This window comes from Erpetoichthys calabaricus, chromosome 6 (genome assembly GCF_900747795.2).
Source record: "Erpetoichthys calabaricus chromosome 6, fErpCal1.3, whole genome shotgun sequence".
Classification (NCBI taxonomy): Eukaryota; Metazoa; Chordata; class Cladistia; order Polypteriformes; family Polypteridae; genus Erpetoichthys; species Erpetoichthys calabaricus.
Window position 1 is genome coordinate 206,767,160 of NC_041399.2, and position 18,575 is coordinate 206,785,734.

Below are 18,575 nucleotides of genomic sequence, written 5' to 3' on the forward strand. Positions count from 1 at the left end.
AAAGTTAGGAATATACCAAAGCTGTCTAATAACAATATTAATAAAGGCGGCAGTAGCAGTACAGAGGTCATGTGGGAAATGTTCTGTATAACTGAAATACTGTAGCAGGCAGATACAAATGACCTCATTAGATCATTAATGTTCATGAGATGGTTTTCCAAGATTGTCAGATTTGTGAATAGATTAAATTCTGGGGTGTATGCAAAATAGACATAGATAGGAATTTTGTGAAAAGAATCATACATACCACCTACACTTCAGAACAGGTCATACACCTAAAGCTAAGCATGTTCATGCCCACCAGTTCTTGAATGGAAGTCCAACCAGAAAAAAGCTTGGACTGCTGTTGGAAGGGGCGTTGGTAAGACCACCAGGGAGTGCTTACCCTGTGGTCTAAATTTGGATCCCAATGCCCCAGTGCAGTGACGGGGACAATGTAAAAAATGGCTCCGTCTTTTGGATGAGATATAAAATCCATGTCCTGACTCCCTGTGGTCATAAAAGATCCCTGGGCATCCTTTGTAAAGCCCACCACAGCTCTCCCCCTTCAGTTTCACTTTCGACATCAGGCTGAAGACTCACTACTTTAGCCTGGCATACCCTGACTAGAGCTGCTGATTAGCTGTGTATATCTCTTCTGTGTTTGTTGGTCACTTGTATGAATATAGAAGTAATACATCATTTATAAGCTGTAACTAAACCACCTGTATTCTGTTTCTTTTCTTGGTATCTTGCTATGTGTGTCTACTGACAAGCTGTTCTCCTGCCAATAGGAATGTTAAATGACATACTGGGAGCTTTGGAATCATTGGATGGAAAGATTCTGTCATCAGATTGGATGGTCCAGCACAGACTCTACTATAGAATGTCCAGCAGGGGTCAGATAGCTAGTTAGCCAAGGTCTCCTGGACTCTGATGGTGTCTGACTTTAACTTGCTCTATCTTACAATTGATTGTGGATCACCAGGGGCTTATTTAAGTCTTGCAACGCTGCTGACAGGAATTTTTGTTATCCTCTCCCCTGCTGTCAGCTCACCATAGTTCAACAATTAATTAATGGACAGAAACGGTTGGTTTTCATTTATGTGAAACAGTTTCAAACTATTTTGTTTTCCTGTCTGTTTAAACAAATCTTTGTCTTTAAGTGTACTTATTCTGCATTTAGTAATTTAATAATAACAATAATAATTAATTACATTTACATAGCATTTTTTCTCTGCTCAAAGAGTTTTACATAAACAGTGGGGAACCAGTTCACTCACCGCCAAAGTGTACCAATTTGCAAAGTGTGTATTTGCATTCTACCTGTGAGCTTATTACATTGTTCAGTGAAGAACACTGTTACAAAAATAAAATGAATTGCGTGAAATCAATCGTTTAATTCTTTTTGGCCTTTCCTCCCTTTTGAGTTTACTGGTCTGGTGGTGTAGCTGCTGCCCACTCTAGTGGCTTTCCTGGCACTTGTTCCTTCGTTGTTGCTTTTTTCTTTACCTCTTCTCATAGTGCTGGTTGTGTTTCTTTGTTTTAATCATTATTGTTTTGAAACCAGATGGGATTGCTGAAATCATCAGAAAAAAAAGTCACAAAAATAATGTAATATTAATAAAAACACACAGTTAATTCATTGACAGTTTCCATTTCATAAAAAATTTTATTGCAGAGAGGATATGTTTTATATATATATATATATATATTTCTATATATATGTATTTATTATTTACATGCTATCACAACACAATATAAATCTACCAAATATTTGAAAAAGGATGCTATAGCTTGTCATTAAGGGTTAATATAACAAGCACTGAATACAATGGGAAAGATACACCGTCACTCACTTTACAATTGGTAACAGTCGAAAATCTAAGTTATTGAGGGCAGTGAATGTCAGTCCTACCATTAATTATTCTCATGCAGAAGCCACTGAAGCAATAATTAGGAAGGTACAGCAATAGTCCATCAACACAAAATTCCATAAGATATACCAGTGGGAAGGCTGTTTTCAATTTATGTCTTGTCTATATGTTTTTGTTCTTCTTTTCTTTTTTTTCTTTTTTTTTTTGCAAAGTTCAACTACATTAGATACGATTTAATGAGATTGGGGAAAACATCCATTAAAATTTCTATAACAGTTAAGCAAAGTCAGCTAAACTGCAACATACAGCACATCCATTTATAACAAGTTACTGGAGCAACAGAGTGGTTTAGAAGTCCCATTGCAGTAGTTGCATCTTGCATTGATGTGATTGGTGCTCTTTATAGAAACACACAGATGTAATAAAAAAAGTAATATATTTATTGCACACTTCAGTACAAACAATAAAAAAAAGAACATAGGTGTCGTTGACTTTCAAAAAAGTGATACATTCCAAAATACAAAACATTATAAATGCTAAACATTTAGAAAGTAAACATGATTGCAGCTATGGTCTGTACTGTGCAACAAACAAGTAATAGCAATGAATGGAAAACCAGAAGTTTATTACCTTGTTCTGAAAACAGCAGTTTCAAAGTGTTTGTAAAGGCTGGTTCGGTAAAGTTGTGACTGAGATGGTGGCCCCTTTAAATAGATTTCTAGTGGCGATAAAACAAAGCATGCTTAGATCAGTGCTATCTGTGATGATTGATACCATACATAGTTTAACAGTGTTCGTTGTTATAGTTTGTGTCAGAAGTGGGATTCCTCTTTGCCTAGGATTACAAATTAAAGCACAGACTGTTTAACTGTGTACAATTTGCAAACCAGTTAGCAGTGATGTCCCTACTCCCGTAGATTAACAATAAAGGTAGCTACACAGGCTACAGAAGTTCTCCATTCACTCCACCATTTATATTAAACAATATGTTGACCTCTTTTGTAAATTGCTTTGGATAAACACATCTGCTAAGTAATAGTAAATGTAAATTACCTACATGTCGGGTCTATAGGTAAGCATCCATTAGGATGTCTGGGGGTTTTATACCCAGTGTGGGCCAACCGGTTATAAAAATTAAGGGTGCAGCAGGCCTCGGTTACATTATTTTATGTTACGTAAGTCACCCATTTTGAACAACGCTTCAACACATCCTGGTAACAATGACAAAAAGACAACAAACAGGCCTAGGCTGGATATGATGCATGTTTACTTTGTAACTTTTTTTGTTTATGTGACATGGATTTTTTTTTAATTGTATTAAAGGAAATATTGAGAATGTCATTAATACTAGATTGCAACGTGAACGAATTGGGTTCCCTTTAGTTTTAAAGAGTTTTTTAAAAGACAGTGAAAAGTTCAGTTAGTTAATTTAGTAAATAAATGGTTATGATTTTATTAATTTGCATATATACACTGTATATCTATATACTGTATATATATCTATATACAGTACATATGTATATGGTTGAAATAGTTTACTGTCAAATAATGCAAAGAGTACTCGACACGTGTTTCGCCCTAATTCTGGGCTCATCAGGCGTACACACTCCACTGCACTCCCTCTCAGGAATCGAACCTCGGACGTCAGCGCCAGAGGCGATGCCCCTAACGTTGCGCCACGGCGTGTGGTTCGTTTATTTGACAGCATGTAGATTGGGGTAATTACATTCACGGCATTCGTAGTCTGTGTCACAATCTGATTGTATGGGTGGTTACCTACCAGGTATATAATGTATATATAGTGGTTGGATGAAGAATGACACATTGCAGAGAATAAATGCTGGGGCACCAACCTAGTTGGCTTTGTTTTAATTCTCATGGCTCCTTAGGTAAAGGCAAAAAAAAGAACAGGTGCTCTATGGCCCAAATGAAGTCAAAACAAAAAGTCTTAGATCTTACGTGAAGGCTACTTGTGGTGAAATGTCATGAATTTAGGAGCTCCGTCCTGCGGGGTGCTCTCATCACAGAATGATGCCTCCTTCCAGTGGCCTCGGAACTTACAGGCAGGAAATGGAAGGGGTGGAGTTAGTTGCCCTCACCAGAGGCGGCCTTAGGGGTGTGCGGGGCCTCAGGCTGACCAATCCCATGCGGGGCCGGTTATGTCAAATGCTGCTACCGGTATGTGTGGACTGTATAAACTTTCGTGTGAATTTAATAAAAATAATGTTAACATACACCGGGTTTTCCCATTACAACTAAATTTTTGCAAGATAACACACAGACTTTATCAAAATATAACTGGAGAATATAACTTAACAAATTCGCTTGAACGGGACACGCGGACCTCAAAAGCAAAGCCCGTTTAGGTGTGGGGCCTTGGGCAGTCGCCCCACTTGCCACCCCCAAATGCCGCTCTTGGCCGTCACTGTGCATCTTCTTGATGTGAAGATAACATGATTAGCGCCAGCAGCCCCTCTTGTCCCGGGAAAGGTATTACATAACTTTTATATATATATATATATTAGAGAGAGAGAGAGAAAGAGAACGAGAGAGAGTCAGGGATGGGCTGGCATCCTGGCTGAAGTGGACTGCATCTCTTTAACCAGCCCGAGGGCCAGTATAATGGATGATGCATCCTGAAAAAGATGATTGGTATTCCTTTCAACAGCCACGAGACTGTCATGCAGTGACAATATAACAGAAGATATGGAAGGACAGTAATGCCGCACAGGTTACATGGTTTTGCCCTAAATGGCTGGGAGGAAAAAATAAGGGAAGGCTGAGGATTCTGACTAGGATGGGTGCTATTCCCTACCTTAGTTGAGTGGAAAGGATAATGGATGGACACAGGAAGTGTGCCTCCTGGGACAGGGTGTCCCCCCCAGTGCCCTAGATTGCAGAGTTCCTCTGGTATGGTTCCGGTTTGCACTCAGGCAGAGCTACATGGGAATCAGAGCTCTGGAGGGCAGCCCTGTTGGGTGGACACTTCCAAGAGAGGACGCCCTTGTTTTTTGGTGGTTGGATCTGAACAGGAAGTGCTTCCAGCTAGCAATGTTGTGGCACTGTAAGTGCTTCCAGGTCCAGCATAAAAGAAGCCACACCACGTCACCCAGTTGAGTCGTCGTCTGGAGTGTAGAAGGATAACGCTCACCTGGGAGAAGTGGACTTGAAGAAATTGGCTTATTGTGTCATTGAGGAAGAAACCTGTTTTCAAAGCTGTTTGTTGAGACACCCACTAACATCCACTATATATATATATATATATATATATATATATATATAGGGCGGCACGGTGGTGCAGTGGTAGCGCTGCTGCCTCGCAGTAAGGAGACCTGGGTTCACTTTCTCCCTGCGTGGAATTTGCATGTTCACCCCCTGCAAATCATGGTGTTTAATTATTTGTTTACTTTAGATTTATGGATGGTCTTCATATTCATCTGAATCATTAGTTGGGCAATGGGCATCTCTGCAACAATAATTAAGATGTTAGTTCACTATTATATACTTAAAAGTTAAAAGGGCCATGCCAATGGCTGCCCATTGGTGAGTGAGATGCTTACCACTGTTTGCCATGCAACCTCTGAGTCAGTGTTATTTCTGTAGAAATACTTTGGTATTGGGGTATTGCTACCTCGCAGTAAGGAGACCTAGGTTCGCTTCCCGGGAGCATGGAGCTTGCATGTTCTTCCCGTGTCTGCGTGGGTTTCCTCCGGGTGCTCCGGTTTCCTCCCACAGTCCAAAGACATGCAAGTTAGGTGCATTGGCGATCCGAAATTGTCCCTAGTGTGTGCTTGGTGTGTGTGTGTGCCCTGCCTGGGGTGGCACAGTGGTAGTGCTGCTGCTTTGCAGTAAGGAGACTGTGGAAGATTGTGGGTTCGCTTCCCGGTTCCTCCCTGTGTGGATAGCGCTTTGAGTATTGAGAAAAGCGCTATATAAATGTAATGAATTATTAAATGAATTATTTGTTCCTGCCTTGCACGCAGCGCTGGCTGGGATTGGCTCCAGCAGACCCCTGTGACACTGTAGTTAGGATATAGCGGGTTGGATAATGGATGTATATATATATATATATATATATATATATATACAGTATATATATATATATATATATATATATATATATATATATATATATATATATATATATATATATACAGTATATATACAGTATATATATATATATATATATATATATATATATATATATATATATATAGTGTGTATGTGTATTGTTTACATACGCAATACTATTTACATTGGACAACAGAGTTTTGCTTCCAGTTGAGTACATTGGCATTTTAAATTGACCAAATCATGTAGGAATTTGAAAAAAATGTGATAATAATTTTTAATAAATTTAGTGTGTTTAATCACTTAATGTGCTGACTCATTGCATTTGTTCAAATGAGGTAAATATATTTTGCTGCTGGTTTTCCTTTCTACTCCGCATCTGATGCTTCTCCTTTCAGTACACACCAATAGTCAGACAGCACTGATGGATTCTGCTTGCTATGATATTGACATCTTTGCATTGTCCTGGTGAAAACTTTTGTCATATTTGTCTCTGACTGCATTGAGATTAGCAGGAAAGAAGTTCAAGCGTGAATGTAGAAAATGAAGTGACACGTTAAACTTCATAGTTTGGTATGATTGAAGCGTTGGTCATACAGTAGTTTGGTGCTCTACAGTTGTTAAGAAAGCTCTCAACAACATCCTTAAATATCTTCCATGCAATTTCCTCTGGCTTTATCTTTATTTTATCTTGGCGTCAGTTATTTGTGGAAACATCTGTCCCAAATATTGAAATCTTTCACCTTCACTGTTAATTGCTTTCACAAAATTTTTCATCAGTCCACATTTTATTTGAAGAGGAGGTCAGAACATCTTTGTTGGGTCAACGAGTGGTTCATGTGTCACACTTTTCTACCCAAAAACCAAATGCTTATAGAGCCGCCAGTTCTATTTAGCACAACTGTCCTACAGTATTTGCAGTATTTGGTCTATCTGAACTGCACTCTTAGTAGTAGTACCACCACTTTTAGATCTCCATAGATGTTCTAGTTGTAGCTGCTTTACTGTACAGTATATATATATATATATATATATATACAGTATATATATACAGTATTGTCATGCATGCACATCAGAGGGTCACCTTCCAAGTTCTTCCCAGGTATGTGATACCACACCAAACTGAGAGAGTGTGCTGCCACTAACTATCTTCTCTTCTTCGTCCTCCACAGTGCAGAGAAACCACCCAGTGAGGGCAACTGACTTTGCCCCTTCCAGTCCCTGGGCCATAAATGCATGATACCCAGAAGGAAGCATCACTTCTTGGCTAAGCGAACAGAGCAAGGGAGCTCGACATCCAAAAAATGATTAAAGAAACCATCAAGAACGATTAAGCTGCATTATTATAGTGGCAGCATTTTATCTTACTTTTGAGTGCCATTGTGCATTATTTTTGTTTAAAAGTAAAAGGTGATGTCCTGGTTGGCACCCCAAACATTTACCTGTGTATCAGCCTGTCATTCCCTCAGCCGGAGACAATATCTTCTTATATAATACGCTACTATGGCTCTCTGTTTGTCTGTCCAGGATTTTAAATTGCCTGTAGCTCGCAAACCGTTTGAACTATTGAAATTTGGTACACATATACTACGTGACGTCTACTGTCTGCTTTTGGGGTGATGATTTTTACTCCTCTTTTTATTTATATTTTATTGTAGAATCAACTCTCGGCAGTGGCAAATAGGGCGGCCATGCGGTGCATGAGTACTGGCATCGTTCTCATCCGTGCCACCTTTGCCGTCACTTTCCCTAACTGTTCATATCTTAAATCATTCTTGAGGCAGATTGAACACTTAAGTGCCAGCTTAAGTGAAAAATTAAGAAAAACGCGTAATTACAACACAAAAACTGACTTAATCAGTTTTAATGTGAAAAGATGCCGACGGAAAAAGAGAAGAAGCGGGCCGCTAGGGTGGAGAAAAGAACAGCTGCTCAGGAAGAAGCAAGAGCATCAATCTCTGAGCAAATGAATGATAAATGTACAGCAAAAGAGCATGAAAACTATAAGTCAAGTATATTCACTGTACGTTATCATGCAACACGCCGTTACTGGTATACTTATAATATGAGAGCAAATCGCAAAAACAGACGGTTGCAATAATGATAGGAAATTTTAAAGGTGATTTTTGTGATCAACCGGCCAAAATCCATTAAGATACACTCAAAAGTGTTAAGGAAGCAACATCTTCATCATCCATTATTGTTTGAAAATGTCTTGCTTATTTTATTTTAAACAAGTTGCTGACCCCTAGAGTAGGATGGAAAGTTTTGGAGTAGAACTCATTTAAGGACGTCTTATTTGTGAAATAAAGTAAAAGGGTTGTATGATACTGTACATTAAACAACACGTACACAGTGTCAGCAAAGACAAATTGAATAAATTAAACACATCAAACACTGCTTGTGAGAGGGGCATTACACACACCTTCTCATATAACAGTTCAGTTCTGCTCCGGTTAGCTGTCAGTGAAGCTTTTAAAGAGGGAAACGCTGTAAGTCCTGATTAATTCTGCTCATTGCTCTTTTACCAAGTAAAATACAAATCGGTTCTGGAGGGCCGCAGTGGCAGCAGGTTGATCAAATTAATTAATTAATTAGAAAGCAATCTTTGCCAAACAATTTAATGTCATGGCTTGTTAGTGTTTTAACTTTGCAATGGCAGGTCATTCTCCCATTTTCTCTTCCCTTTCCTTCTGAGTGCTTTATTAAATCAAGTAGTGCACGATGAATACACACAGATGTAAATGGAAACGGGCTTGATGGAAAACTGCTGGTTCCTTTGTCACTTGCATCTTATTGCTAATAAGGGACAATTAAAAACAGCTGTTTAAGACTCAAATAAGCAACGTTAACAAGCGAGATAACAAAAATGAAGCAGAAAAATGTCACTTGAGTTATTTCTGCTTCATCATCAATTAATGACTTCTCATGAAGCGATTGCAGCTCTCCAAAATGGACGCTGCTCACCCCAGCAACAGCAAGCAAAAAAACAAAAACAACTCAACTTTCTGTGCTCAAGGTATGTAAAACTGCTTTATTAACTGTAATTAACTTATAACTGCGTCTTTTTTTAATGTATTCATTATTGGTGCATTGGGCTTCAGGGGTTTTAAGGGGAACATTTGGGGTGTTTGGTCCAATAATATTTTCATTGTTTCTTATGGAGATATAGTCCTGCTATTCATCAATTTATGAAACTTTACACCGTTTTGGTTCATATTGTCATTGCGTTGCATGGACTTCTTATACAGTGTGGGCCATAAGTTTCCATACATATGGTTTTTAACATTTTATTTTTTATATTTCAGATAGGGTGGCATGGTGGCGCAGTGGTAACGCTGCGCAATTAAGAGACCTTCGCTTCGCTTCCCGGGTCTTCCCTGCGTGGAGTTTGCATGTTCTCCCCGTGTCTGTGTGGGTTTCCTCCCACAGTCCAAAGACATGCAGGTTAGGTGCATTGGTGATTCTGAATTGGCTCTAGTGTGTGCTTGGTGTGGTGCCCTGCCCAGGAGTGGTTCCTGCCTTGTGCCCTGGGATTGGCTCCAACAGACCCCCCGTGACCCTGTGTTTGGATTCATCGGGTTGGAAAATGGATGGATGGATATAAAAAATACGTTTGAATAAAGAGCAACAAATTGAAATCCTACTGATGGCCCTCTTGATTTTTATCTCTGGGGGCATTTGAAGGCCATGGTGTATCAGGAAAAGATACGAAACATAAATCATCTCAGGGAACGTATCACCAACGCCATTACAAGCAGAACTCCAGCTGTGCTAATGCGTGTTTATCAGCAGTGGCGGACACGTATTGAAATGTGTTTTACAAAGTCATGTAGAGCATATTATATAAATAAAAATGGTTTTTATAAAAAAAAAAATATATTTTCCTATGTATGGAAACTTATGGCCCACCCTGTATATAGCCATATATAACAGGGGGAGTGCACATACACAGCACTGATGATTTGATTTCTGTATACAATAGTTTTCCACAGAAAGCATGTTGCGAACTATGAATAACGACACAGTATACCACATGCATGAAAACACTTTGAAACTAGAAAATGTTGTTGAAAAGACAGAGTGGTATCCAATCAATCAGATATACTGTTAATCATTACAGCATGGTGTAGTATATTGTCTTCTTTAGGGAGTCAAGGCTGGGGGGCAGTCAAAAATCAGAACCTGTTAAAGCCTATTGTGGCATTCCTTGTGTGATTTTGGGCTATACAAGAAATAATTTACTGTTATTTAAATGAGTAAACATTTCTACATATGTGTGGGGAAGATAAAAAGAAAATATGTGAAAGGAAGTCTACAGAAAGGTATAGTAAAATAAACCAAGGTAACAAAAACTGAATGAATTGCACACATCAAGTGGTATACAAGAGGCTCCCTGCATTGGTTCTGCTCTATTCTAGTTAGCTGTTGATAGAGCGCCATAAAAAATATGTGATCAATTTTAAAAGGAGACAATAAAAACCCTGATAACTCTATTCCCCCCTGTAAAATACACTTTGTCCCCAAAGCCTTCAGCAATAGCAATCAAGACACTTCATCTTCTAAAGGTAAGAAAAATTGAATCATGACTTATAATCAATTATTATTTTTTTTAATATACTTTACTAATCCCAGAGGGGAAATTGTCTTTTCGCTTGACCTTTAGGGGTCAGAGCACAGGGTCAGGTATTGTACAGCACCCCCTGGAGCAATTTTTCAAGTTAAGAGCCTTGCTCAAGGGACTGATGGCACTTGGATCTCTTCTGGCAGTAACAGAATTTGAACCAGCGGCCTTCCAGATACCAGTGCAGATCCTTAGCCTCAGAGCCACCACTCCTCTGCTATTAATAAATTAGCTGCTATAACTGCTAATTTGTAACTTCAGTTAATTCACTGGAGCTTTAAAATTTGAATTTTAGGTCAATAGTTTGTATTAAGTAAAATACACGATGTTCAGGCTACCTTAACAGTGTTCATTCAGTGTTAAGTTCAGAGTTAATATTGCCAAAGGTATAAATTTGGTCTGTATTCCCCATTTATATATATATATATATACTGTATATACATGGCCGGATTAAGGTGGGTGCTATTGATGCTGCAGCATTAGGCCCATTCCTGGAATAGGCCCAGATGAAAAATTTCCGGAAGCTGAACAGTTTTCCTTTGCTATATTAACTTCAAAATAATTCTTAGAATGAAATTTGGAATCTTCAATGGGGCAGGAAAGGCTAAGCATGCTGGCGCTTATGAGCATTGAGCATGAGCTGCTGCGCAGCCTTGACATCACTGACATGATTGAAGAATTCGTGCTTGCTAAGGCTCGAAAAACAGCAATATAAGTAAGCAGCACTAGCGCAGTAGTTAGGGTGACAATATGCCTAGGTTAAGTTGATCTGGTTTAGCCTTTTCTGCATTAAGTGCACTTTGCAGACAATTACTATTGAATGTTGATGTTACATAGTTTGATGTTAATCTCGAGTTGTTACGATACTACATCGATATTAATATTCATGTTCAATAAAGGCTGGCTGGTTGCTTTGCAAGCAATTAAGGCTCCTTGGTCGGTCTGAGTGTGCATGTACGGTGAATGTCGAATGCACATGCACCAATGCTGAGAGAAAATAAGCATCAGGTCCACTTTTGCCTTAATCCGGCCCTGTATATATATATATATATATATATATATATATATATATATATATATATATATATATATATATATATACTGTAGGGATTTGAAATCATCATTCTTTAAAATATTGTGATTAATTATTCTTTATGTCTTCCTTTCACATGTGAGGTGCCCCACTTTGTGACATGGACGATGATGTAGCTAGTCGTCTTTAGTTCTATAACATTACATATATTAGAAAAAGGGGATGCAAAGAAAAGAAAGTAAAAAAAGAAATGACTTTATTTACTTACTTATTTGTATTTAAGTTTGCTGATATAAGAAATTCTCTTAAAAAGACCAGGTTTATTATTTTTAAATTTAACTATATTCTATAGAGAAAAGCCAAGCAAAATGACACCTTTTATTGGCTATCTAAAAAGATTACAATATGCATGCTTTTGAGGCAACTCAGGCCCCTTCTTCAAGCAAGATGTAATCTATATTCTATAGGAAGAAAAGTTAAATTGTAGAGAAGGCAAATAACTCATAATTATTGAAAATGTTAATGAAAAACACTTCCTACAATATAAGTTGGGTGGTTCAGTATTTTTCTGGTAGGGCCATCATCTCCAAAAAAGCATCATATTATTAATGAATAATGTTAATGAAAATATCCAGTATTGCTTGAATAATGACAAAGACTTTTACTTCAGCTGTGTGTATTAGTTTTCCAGTTGGTCCTCCGATTGTATTGCGGTTGTATGTATGTATTTATTTTTATTGTTGTGCATGAGAGGCAGTTGAAGGGCTTAAATGATTGTACTTCTACGCCAGGCCAGGGGGTGGGCGTCTCTCTCTCTCTGGACCCTCCAAAGAAGAATCAGCCTGACATCACTTCCAGTTCCGGCTCTACAAGCACACTCCTTCTTGTCTATGCTCTATAAAAGCCTACCTGTTCTCAATGTACAAGTCAGTTCTGATTGGACTCGGTCCCTCGTGATTACTCATTACTTTATACGGGGTGGCTACCCCAAACCTTTTTCTGCCTCTTGACCCTCTTAAATTTATACAAATGTGCATTAGCGGATCATTCTCCAACCTCATCTGAGGTATGTACTACCACCCTGGGTCGAGCTGGGGTGATGGTGCTAACCATTTCCTCTTCTGTTCCATCCACAGTGCTGAGAAGACACCCAGTGGGGCATCTGATTCCGCCTCTTCCGGTCCCCCTGCTATATATCCCATAGCCATCGGAAGGAGGCGTCACTCTGTACAAGAGCACACCGCAGGATAAAGCTCCTAGCTAAGTAACTGAACAGGCGTCCCAAGCTTAGGAGATATTCTCAACTTTTTTGGAAGCTTTTCCGTTCCTTTCGGGTCCTACTGTGTACACGTGTAATGTTTATTATTTTCTGTTGATTAAACGGGGACGACTGAATTGGCACCCTAACATTCTTTCTTGTGGACCTGCAGTACTTCATTCGACTTTTATATAAATATATATAAATACATTTGTATGTTTGTGAGTGGATGTGTGTGTATTGTCACAAATACAACAATTCATCTATGCTTATGAGTTACAGTATGTGAAAACAGTGTTTATGGCCAAAGCCAGAAGGATAAGTTAGTTCCTCCAAGGCCTTCTCTGTTTCTCAATATATAGAATACAATTATCAAGGACACAAAGTATGGGTTGGTGTCCCAGCCAGGATGGTTCAAGTTTCCTTACCCACTTGGGAGGCCAGTATATTGGAGGAACAGAGGGAAGCAACCATTTGATCCGCCAAGACAATAGGTGGCAGCCTCCCTTGACTAAGATAAGCACATAGATACCTGCAGGGCAGGTTTGGAATTACAGTCCCATGGGACAGCCCTGATGGGGTTCTTGGGTGCCACCAGGGGTAGCTACATGCAAATGCTGCCCCTACTTCGAGGGTCTTCCATCTGAGCCAGAAGGGTTTCTGTCAGGCAATGCTCTGGCACCAGAAGAACCTCCTTATCCGAGATAAAAGGAGATGCCTTGCCTGCTTCCAGGAGTCAGAATCATGAGGTGGAGGGCAACGCTCGATGAGGAGGAGTGGAAGGAAGTAGAAGGTGCTTATTTGTTTGAATATTCTGTGTTGGACTGATTTAAGCCTGCCAAGGTACTGTTTTAAATTAAATTTCATTGCATTTTAACCTGGAATTGTGTCAGGCTGAGTTCTGTCTGGTGTTTGGAGCTCTGTGGCACCCTTAAGCAGTCACATCTCTTACATATACACACATACAGGTATTGGGTCCTAAGTCCTAGTTTAAATAATCTAAATTTGAACTAAAAGAATTCAAAGCTGTTCTCAATTCAAAGTCTACCACAAGCTCCTTGAACGGTCAGCAACACACAACACCAGAACCCCAGCCAGGGGAAGAACCGCTGGTATTAGGCAATCAATCACTTATAAAGGTTTTCAGTAAAATGAAATATGAGGCTTATGGAAAAGTGCAAAAGATCCTGCATTTATTAGTCTACTATCTGTGTAAAAGTGTGTATTTTCTGTAACTGAACCATCTCTTGAAAGTAAAAATGCAGGTACACCCATATATATATATATATGTACGGCGGAGTGGTGGCTCTGAGGCTAGAGATCTGCACTGGCAATCGGAAGGTTGCCGGTTCGAATCCCGTCAATGCCAATAGGGACTCTGCTCTGTTGGGCCCTTAAGCAAGGCCCTTAACCTGCAATTGCTGAGCGCTTTGAGTAGTGAGAAAAGCGCTATATAAATGCAAAAAAATTATTAAAAAATTAAATTATTATATATATATATATATATATAGTACAGCACCCTGACCAAGGATTGTTCCTGCCTTATGCCCAGTGCTTGCTGGAATAGGCTCCAGCTCCTCTGTGCCCTTGATCGGATTTCAAAAATAGCTCAATGGTGGGTGGGTCAACTTCCAGATTTGCCTAAAGTATGTAGTACCACCCCGGGACAAGAGGGGTCGCTGTTGCTAACATTCGAGAAACCGCCCCTTGAGAGCACTGAAGCAAAGGAAGCCTCTCCTATTCCAGTTGGTGGCGGCTCATTCCAAAGCTGACCTTGCTTCTGTGCAGCCCTAAGCCAGAAACAGTCACATGTTGTTTCAGAGAGATGAGCTGTACTCTTTATTAAGAAGGCGCACTGAGGTGCGAAATTTTCATTTAATTTCTCGTTTTTTGTTCCAATTGAACAGGGACAGCTATTAGTTAAACAAGTGGGCTTGATGCACTGAATGGTCTCTACTCATTTGTCAAATTTCTTAGGTTTTTATGTTGGAACCCCAAGCATTTGGCTTTGCCCTGAATCTTAATTTGCCACGCCACTATATATATATATATATATATATATATATATATATATATATATATATATATATATATATATATATGAAGTGTATACAGTTAGAGTGTAAATTCTTCCACAAACACACACACACTCATCCACACAAAACCTGCATGCAACATTATACTCATTTGCATACTTTCTGAACATGATTGCCTAAACAAGATGATTATGATTCTCCTGTGATTTTTCATAATGTAGCACACAGAAATACATTTTAGAATATGATTTGCACTACATGTGTTTCAAATTAGAGTGCGGATTTGGAGTGATGTAGCTTAAATATTATATCATATTTTTCCTTTCTTGTGGGCAAAGAGTTATTCACTTGTCCTAAACAAGAAAGCCACTAGATCCTATCATTTTACAAATATACTGTATGACAATCAAATAGACATAAAGAGGTTGTTCGGATATATTTTTGCTGTTTGAAAGTAATCACCAGAGCATTCTCTCACAAAAAAACACTTTTTTTAACAGTATGATAGCACTATGTAAAGTTAATATTTTTAACAGTCTGGCCAGACAACATTATCGTATTATTCCTATTATTATTTTAAATTCAGAGTTTAATACTTGTCTTTTCATTAAATTACTTGATAAACACGGATGTCTGATTGTAGGCAAATATAAGAATTAAGTATAAAAAAGATGGCAAAAACACGGTGTGTGTGCGTAGACGTTGGGTGGAAACCAAGGAGAAAATGCGTTGCATGAAAGAAGAGTGTCCTGTGACCGCAATTTGTAATTTGTAAACACTAATTTATGAAATTTCCCACAGCGTGAATCACAACAAAGAAAATTATAAATAAAACAGCATTGTAAAATTAAGTTATGGCTTCAGTGGCCACGTTAACATTTATTATTTGTCAAGCGATGGATGAGAGATCATGATTAATTTATGTAGCAATTACTGCGAGTAATAGTTGCATATATCTTCAAGAATTAATCAGATAGTCAGCAGCAGTCTGGAATGCTTTTCATCAGATGTGAGGGGTTCAGTCATCTAAGATGGCAGACAATCTCAAGCAACAGTTATTTGTTTTTTTTTTCTTTTTTCTTCACTTCACAATAAATAGATTGCTTGCTTTTCATTGATAGAAACTTGTATGGTTCAAAAAACGAGAAATGTCTCAGAAGAAGTATTAATTAAGGTAGAATTTCAAGCAGTGCAGTTGATTATGCAGTTTTGCCTGCAATTTGGTCGTCGTAATCCCATGGACAAACCTCTGCTAGTCTGGCCTTATCAGTTTTTCCTTTCTTGGAATTCGGGTGATGTTTCGTTGTACTTGAGTTTTGGTCCTGTTTGGAAGCGTCATGTATACTCTCAAAATCCCATGGGCAAATTTCAGCATTGTTGCCCTTCCCTGCACTGAGTTCATTAGGGGAGTTTCTCCGTTTCACTAAATTGGAAGCATCCATACTGCTGTCAGCCTCCCAAGGACACACCTCTTCCATTTTGGAATGGCTGCTAGCTTTCTCTACAGATTTGGAGGAGATACCCCTCTCCTTAACCTTTTTCCTCTTATCTTCATCCCTATCTCGACTTTTCTCCTTGTCCCTTTCCAGCCCAGCAGCCAGAAATGCTTTGGTGAATGTGGAAGCACCCTTTTTTCTTGGAAGAGATTCTTTTGATTTTACAAAAGGACTTGGTGCAGACACCTTGGCTGCATTTGTTAACTGCGCGTCATCAAAGTCCCAAGGGCAGACATCTGCTTTGCTGATTAAAGCCTCGGAGTTTCTGTCACATTTTGTGTTTTGTAGTAAGACATCCTTGTTTTGAACACTAATGAGAAGCGTGTTCTTTTTAGGATCCTCTGCTATGTTTCTGTCCAGCTCAGTGGATTTTAGTCTCATTCCTGGAAGGTTTTCTTCTAAATCCCTTGAAGAAGCATCTGTTTTGTGAAACGTCCCCAGATTTAAATCTTTTAAATGAGATTGCGAGTTTGAGTCACCTGACATAAAGTGAGCCTCCTCGTGCTCCCAAGGAGATACTTCTGCCTTATCAGGGGTCTGTGACTTAGACGGCCTACCTGGGAACAAAGGATTCTCCACAGATTTTTGCCTTTGATGCAGTTTAGCTTTTGTGTGGGGAACATGCAGAGATGAAGAATCTGTTGGAGCAATAGATACATGCCTTTGAACTTTAGCTTCCACAAACTCTGGAGGAACATCTTGAATCTCCCACGGACACACGTCGGATACATCACATTGGTCCTTGATTCCCGATTTCCCCGAGTCAGAGGAGACAGGATTGACAGCTTGATGTTTTATAATGCCCAGTTTATTTGGTTTTCTCGACCCTTCTGGGGACTTAGATACGTTTTCTTGGTAAGCGTCTATTTTTTCAATTTTCTCAAGCTGAGCTTTATTGGAGTCTTTGCTTTTGGACTGACATTTTGGTTGCTTGTGGCTTTCCTCAAGACTATGAGCTTTCCCAGTCAGTCCCAAGGTCTTCTCCTTAGCACTAGCAATGACACTTAGTGATTTCTGTAACATGGATGTCCGGGGGTGCAAGGGTTTCTTCTCCGCAGTCAAATTGTGAGCGCTGGCGGATTTGCACACTAGTGGAACAGACTCGGTGGATTCGGCTTCGACTGTATCCACCGATTTCTTGGTGAGTTTTTTACTCATCAGAGCATCCAAGAGTGAATTTTCAGTTGTGGAAACTTCCATTTTGTCAGGGGTTGAGTTGCTAGAGTCCTCGGTTTGGTCTCTCACGTGGTCATAGCTGCTGTGCGACTTCTTAAGCGAGAAAACCTTATGTTTCAAAGATTCTTCTTTGGCTCTGGAGCCACAGTGTGATGGGTCAAACGGGTTCTTCCTCAAGGTGCTGATGCTATTTCTAGCCCCACTGTGATCAGCAAATTCTTTTTCTTCCTTGTTGCATTGTCTGCTTACGGTTTCGGGGATCTCAGTAATGCGCTTCATGATCGAGCGGCCCAGTCCTTTCTTTGAACTCCTTTTCTTCTGCAGATGTGGGTTATTGGCTATCATTTTCTTCCTTTTATATATCTCGAGCTGAGTGTATAGCTTTTTTAGTTCTTCCTGAGTGTTAAACAAAAGAGAGAAAATGTAGTTGCGGATAGTAATTGGACAAAGAATCGATGACCTTTTCATTCATTTCACATCATTTTTCACTAATTAAATAGTTCACATCTCTAAGGGATACATGCAGTACTCTACAAAATCATGCAGGTAATGAGATCATTAAAAATGGAGGTGCATGCTGTTTGATGGAACTCAAAGACAAAACTACTTCCCTAAAGGACAACTGAAATCATGTGGAGTTGTTAGTCCTGAAAGCTGCCTCAATATGTAACATCATAATTTGAAATGAGTATATAGTGCTCTTCCTTTTGTCGGGGACAAGCACCATTTACAAGTGAACTTAATTTACATTTAAAATAATGAAAGACACTTATATAATTAAAGATATTGAATGGAAGCGATTTTTTTAGGCCATGCTTAGAAATCCCCCACCGATCCTTGTCAGTCTGCAAAGAGACTTTTTTCAGCACTAACAAATAACACAACCTCTGCTCACATGTGTATGCTTTTCCAAAAGACAGCTGCATGACCTTACACCACAGCCATTACTAGAACTGAGCTGGCCCATTTCCTCTGGTGTCTGTAATAAAAAACCAAACTGCTATGGCTCTGTATTTTATTTGTCG

General features: G+C 39.1%; 2 protein-coding genes across 2 annotated transcripts in view; one reads left to right on the plus strand and one right to left on the minus strand.

Annotated features, from left to right (window-relative positions):
- The window catches only part of LOC114653822 (aerolysin-like protein), a 989,661-nt gene that overhangs the window by 465,943 nt on the left and 505,143 nt on the right, over positions 1-18,575 (plus strand). The window lies entirely within an intron of this gene.
- gpr158a (G protein-coupled receptor 158a) overlaps positions 15,726-18,575 on the minus strand; it is a 499,884-nt gene continuing 497,034 nt past the window's right edge. The window contains exon 11 of the mRNA XM_051928950.1: positions 15,726-17,946. Within this exon, the coding sequence (XP_051784910.1) occupies positions 16,078-17,946 (1,869 nt within the window). The 3' untranslated portion in view covers positions 15,726-16,077. The remainder of the gene's footprint in view (positions 17,947-18,575) is intronic.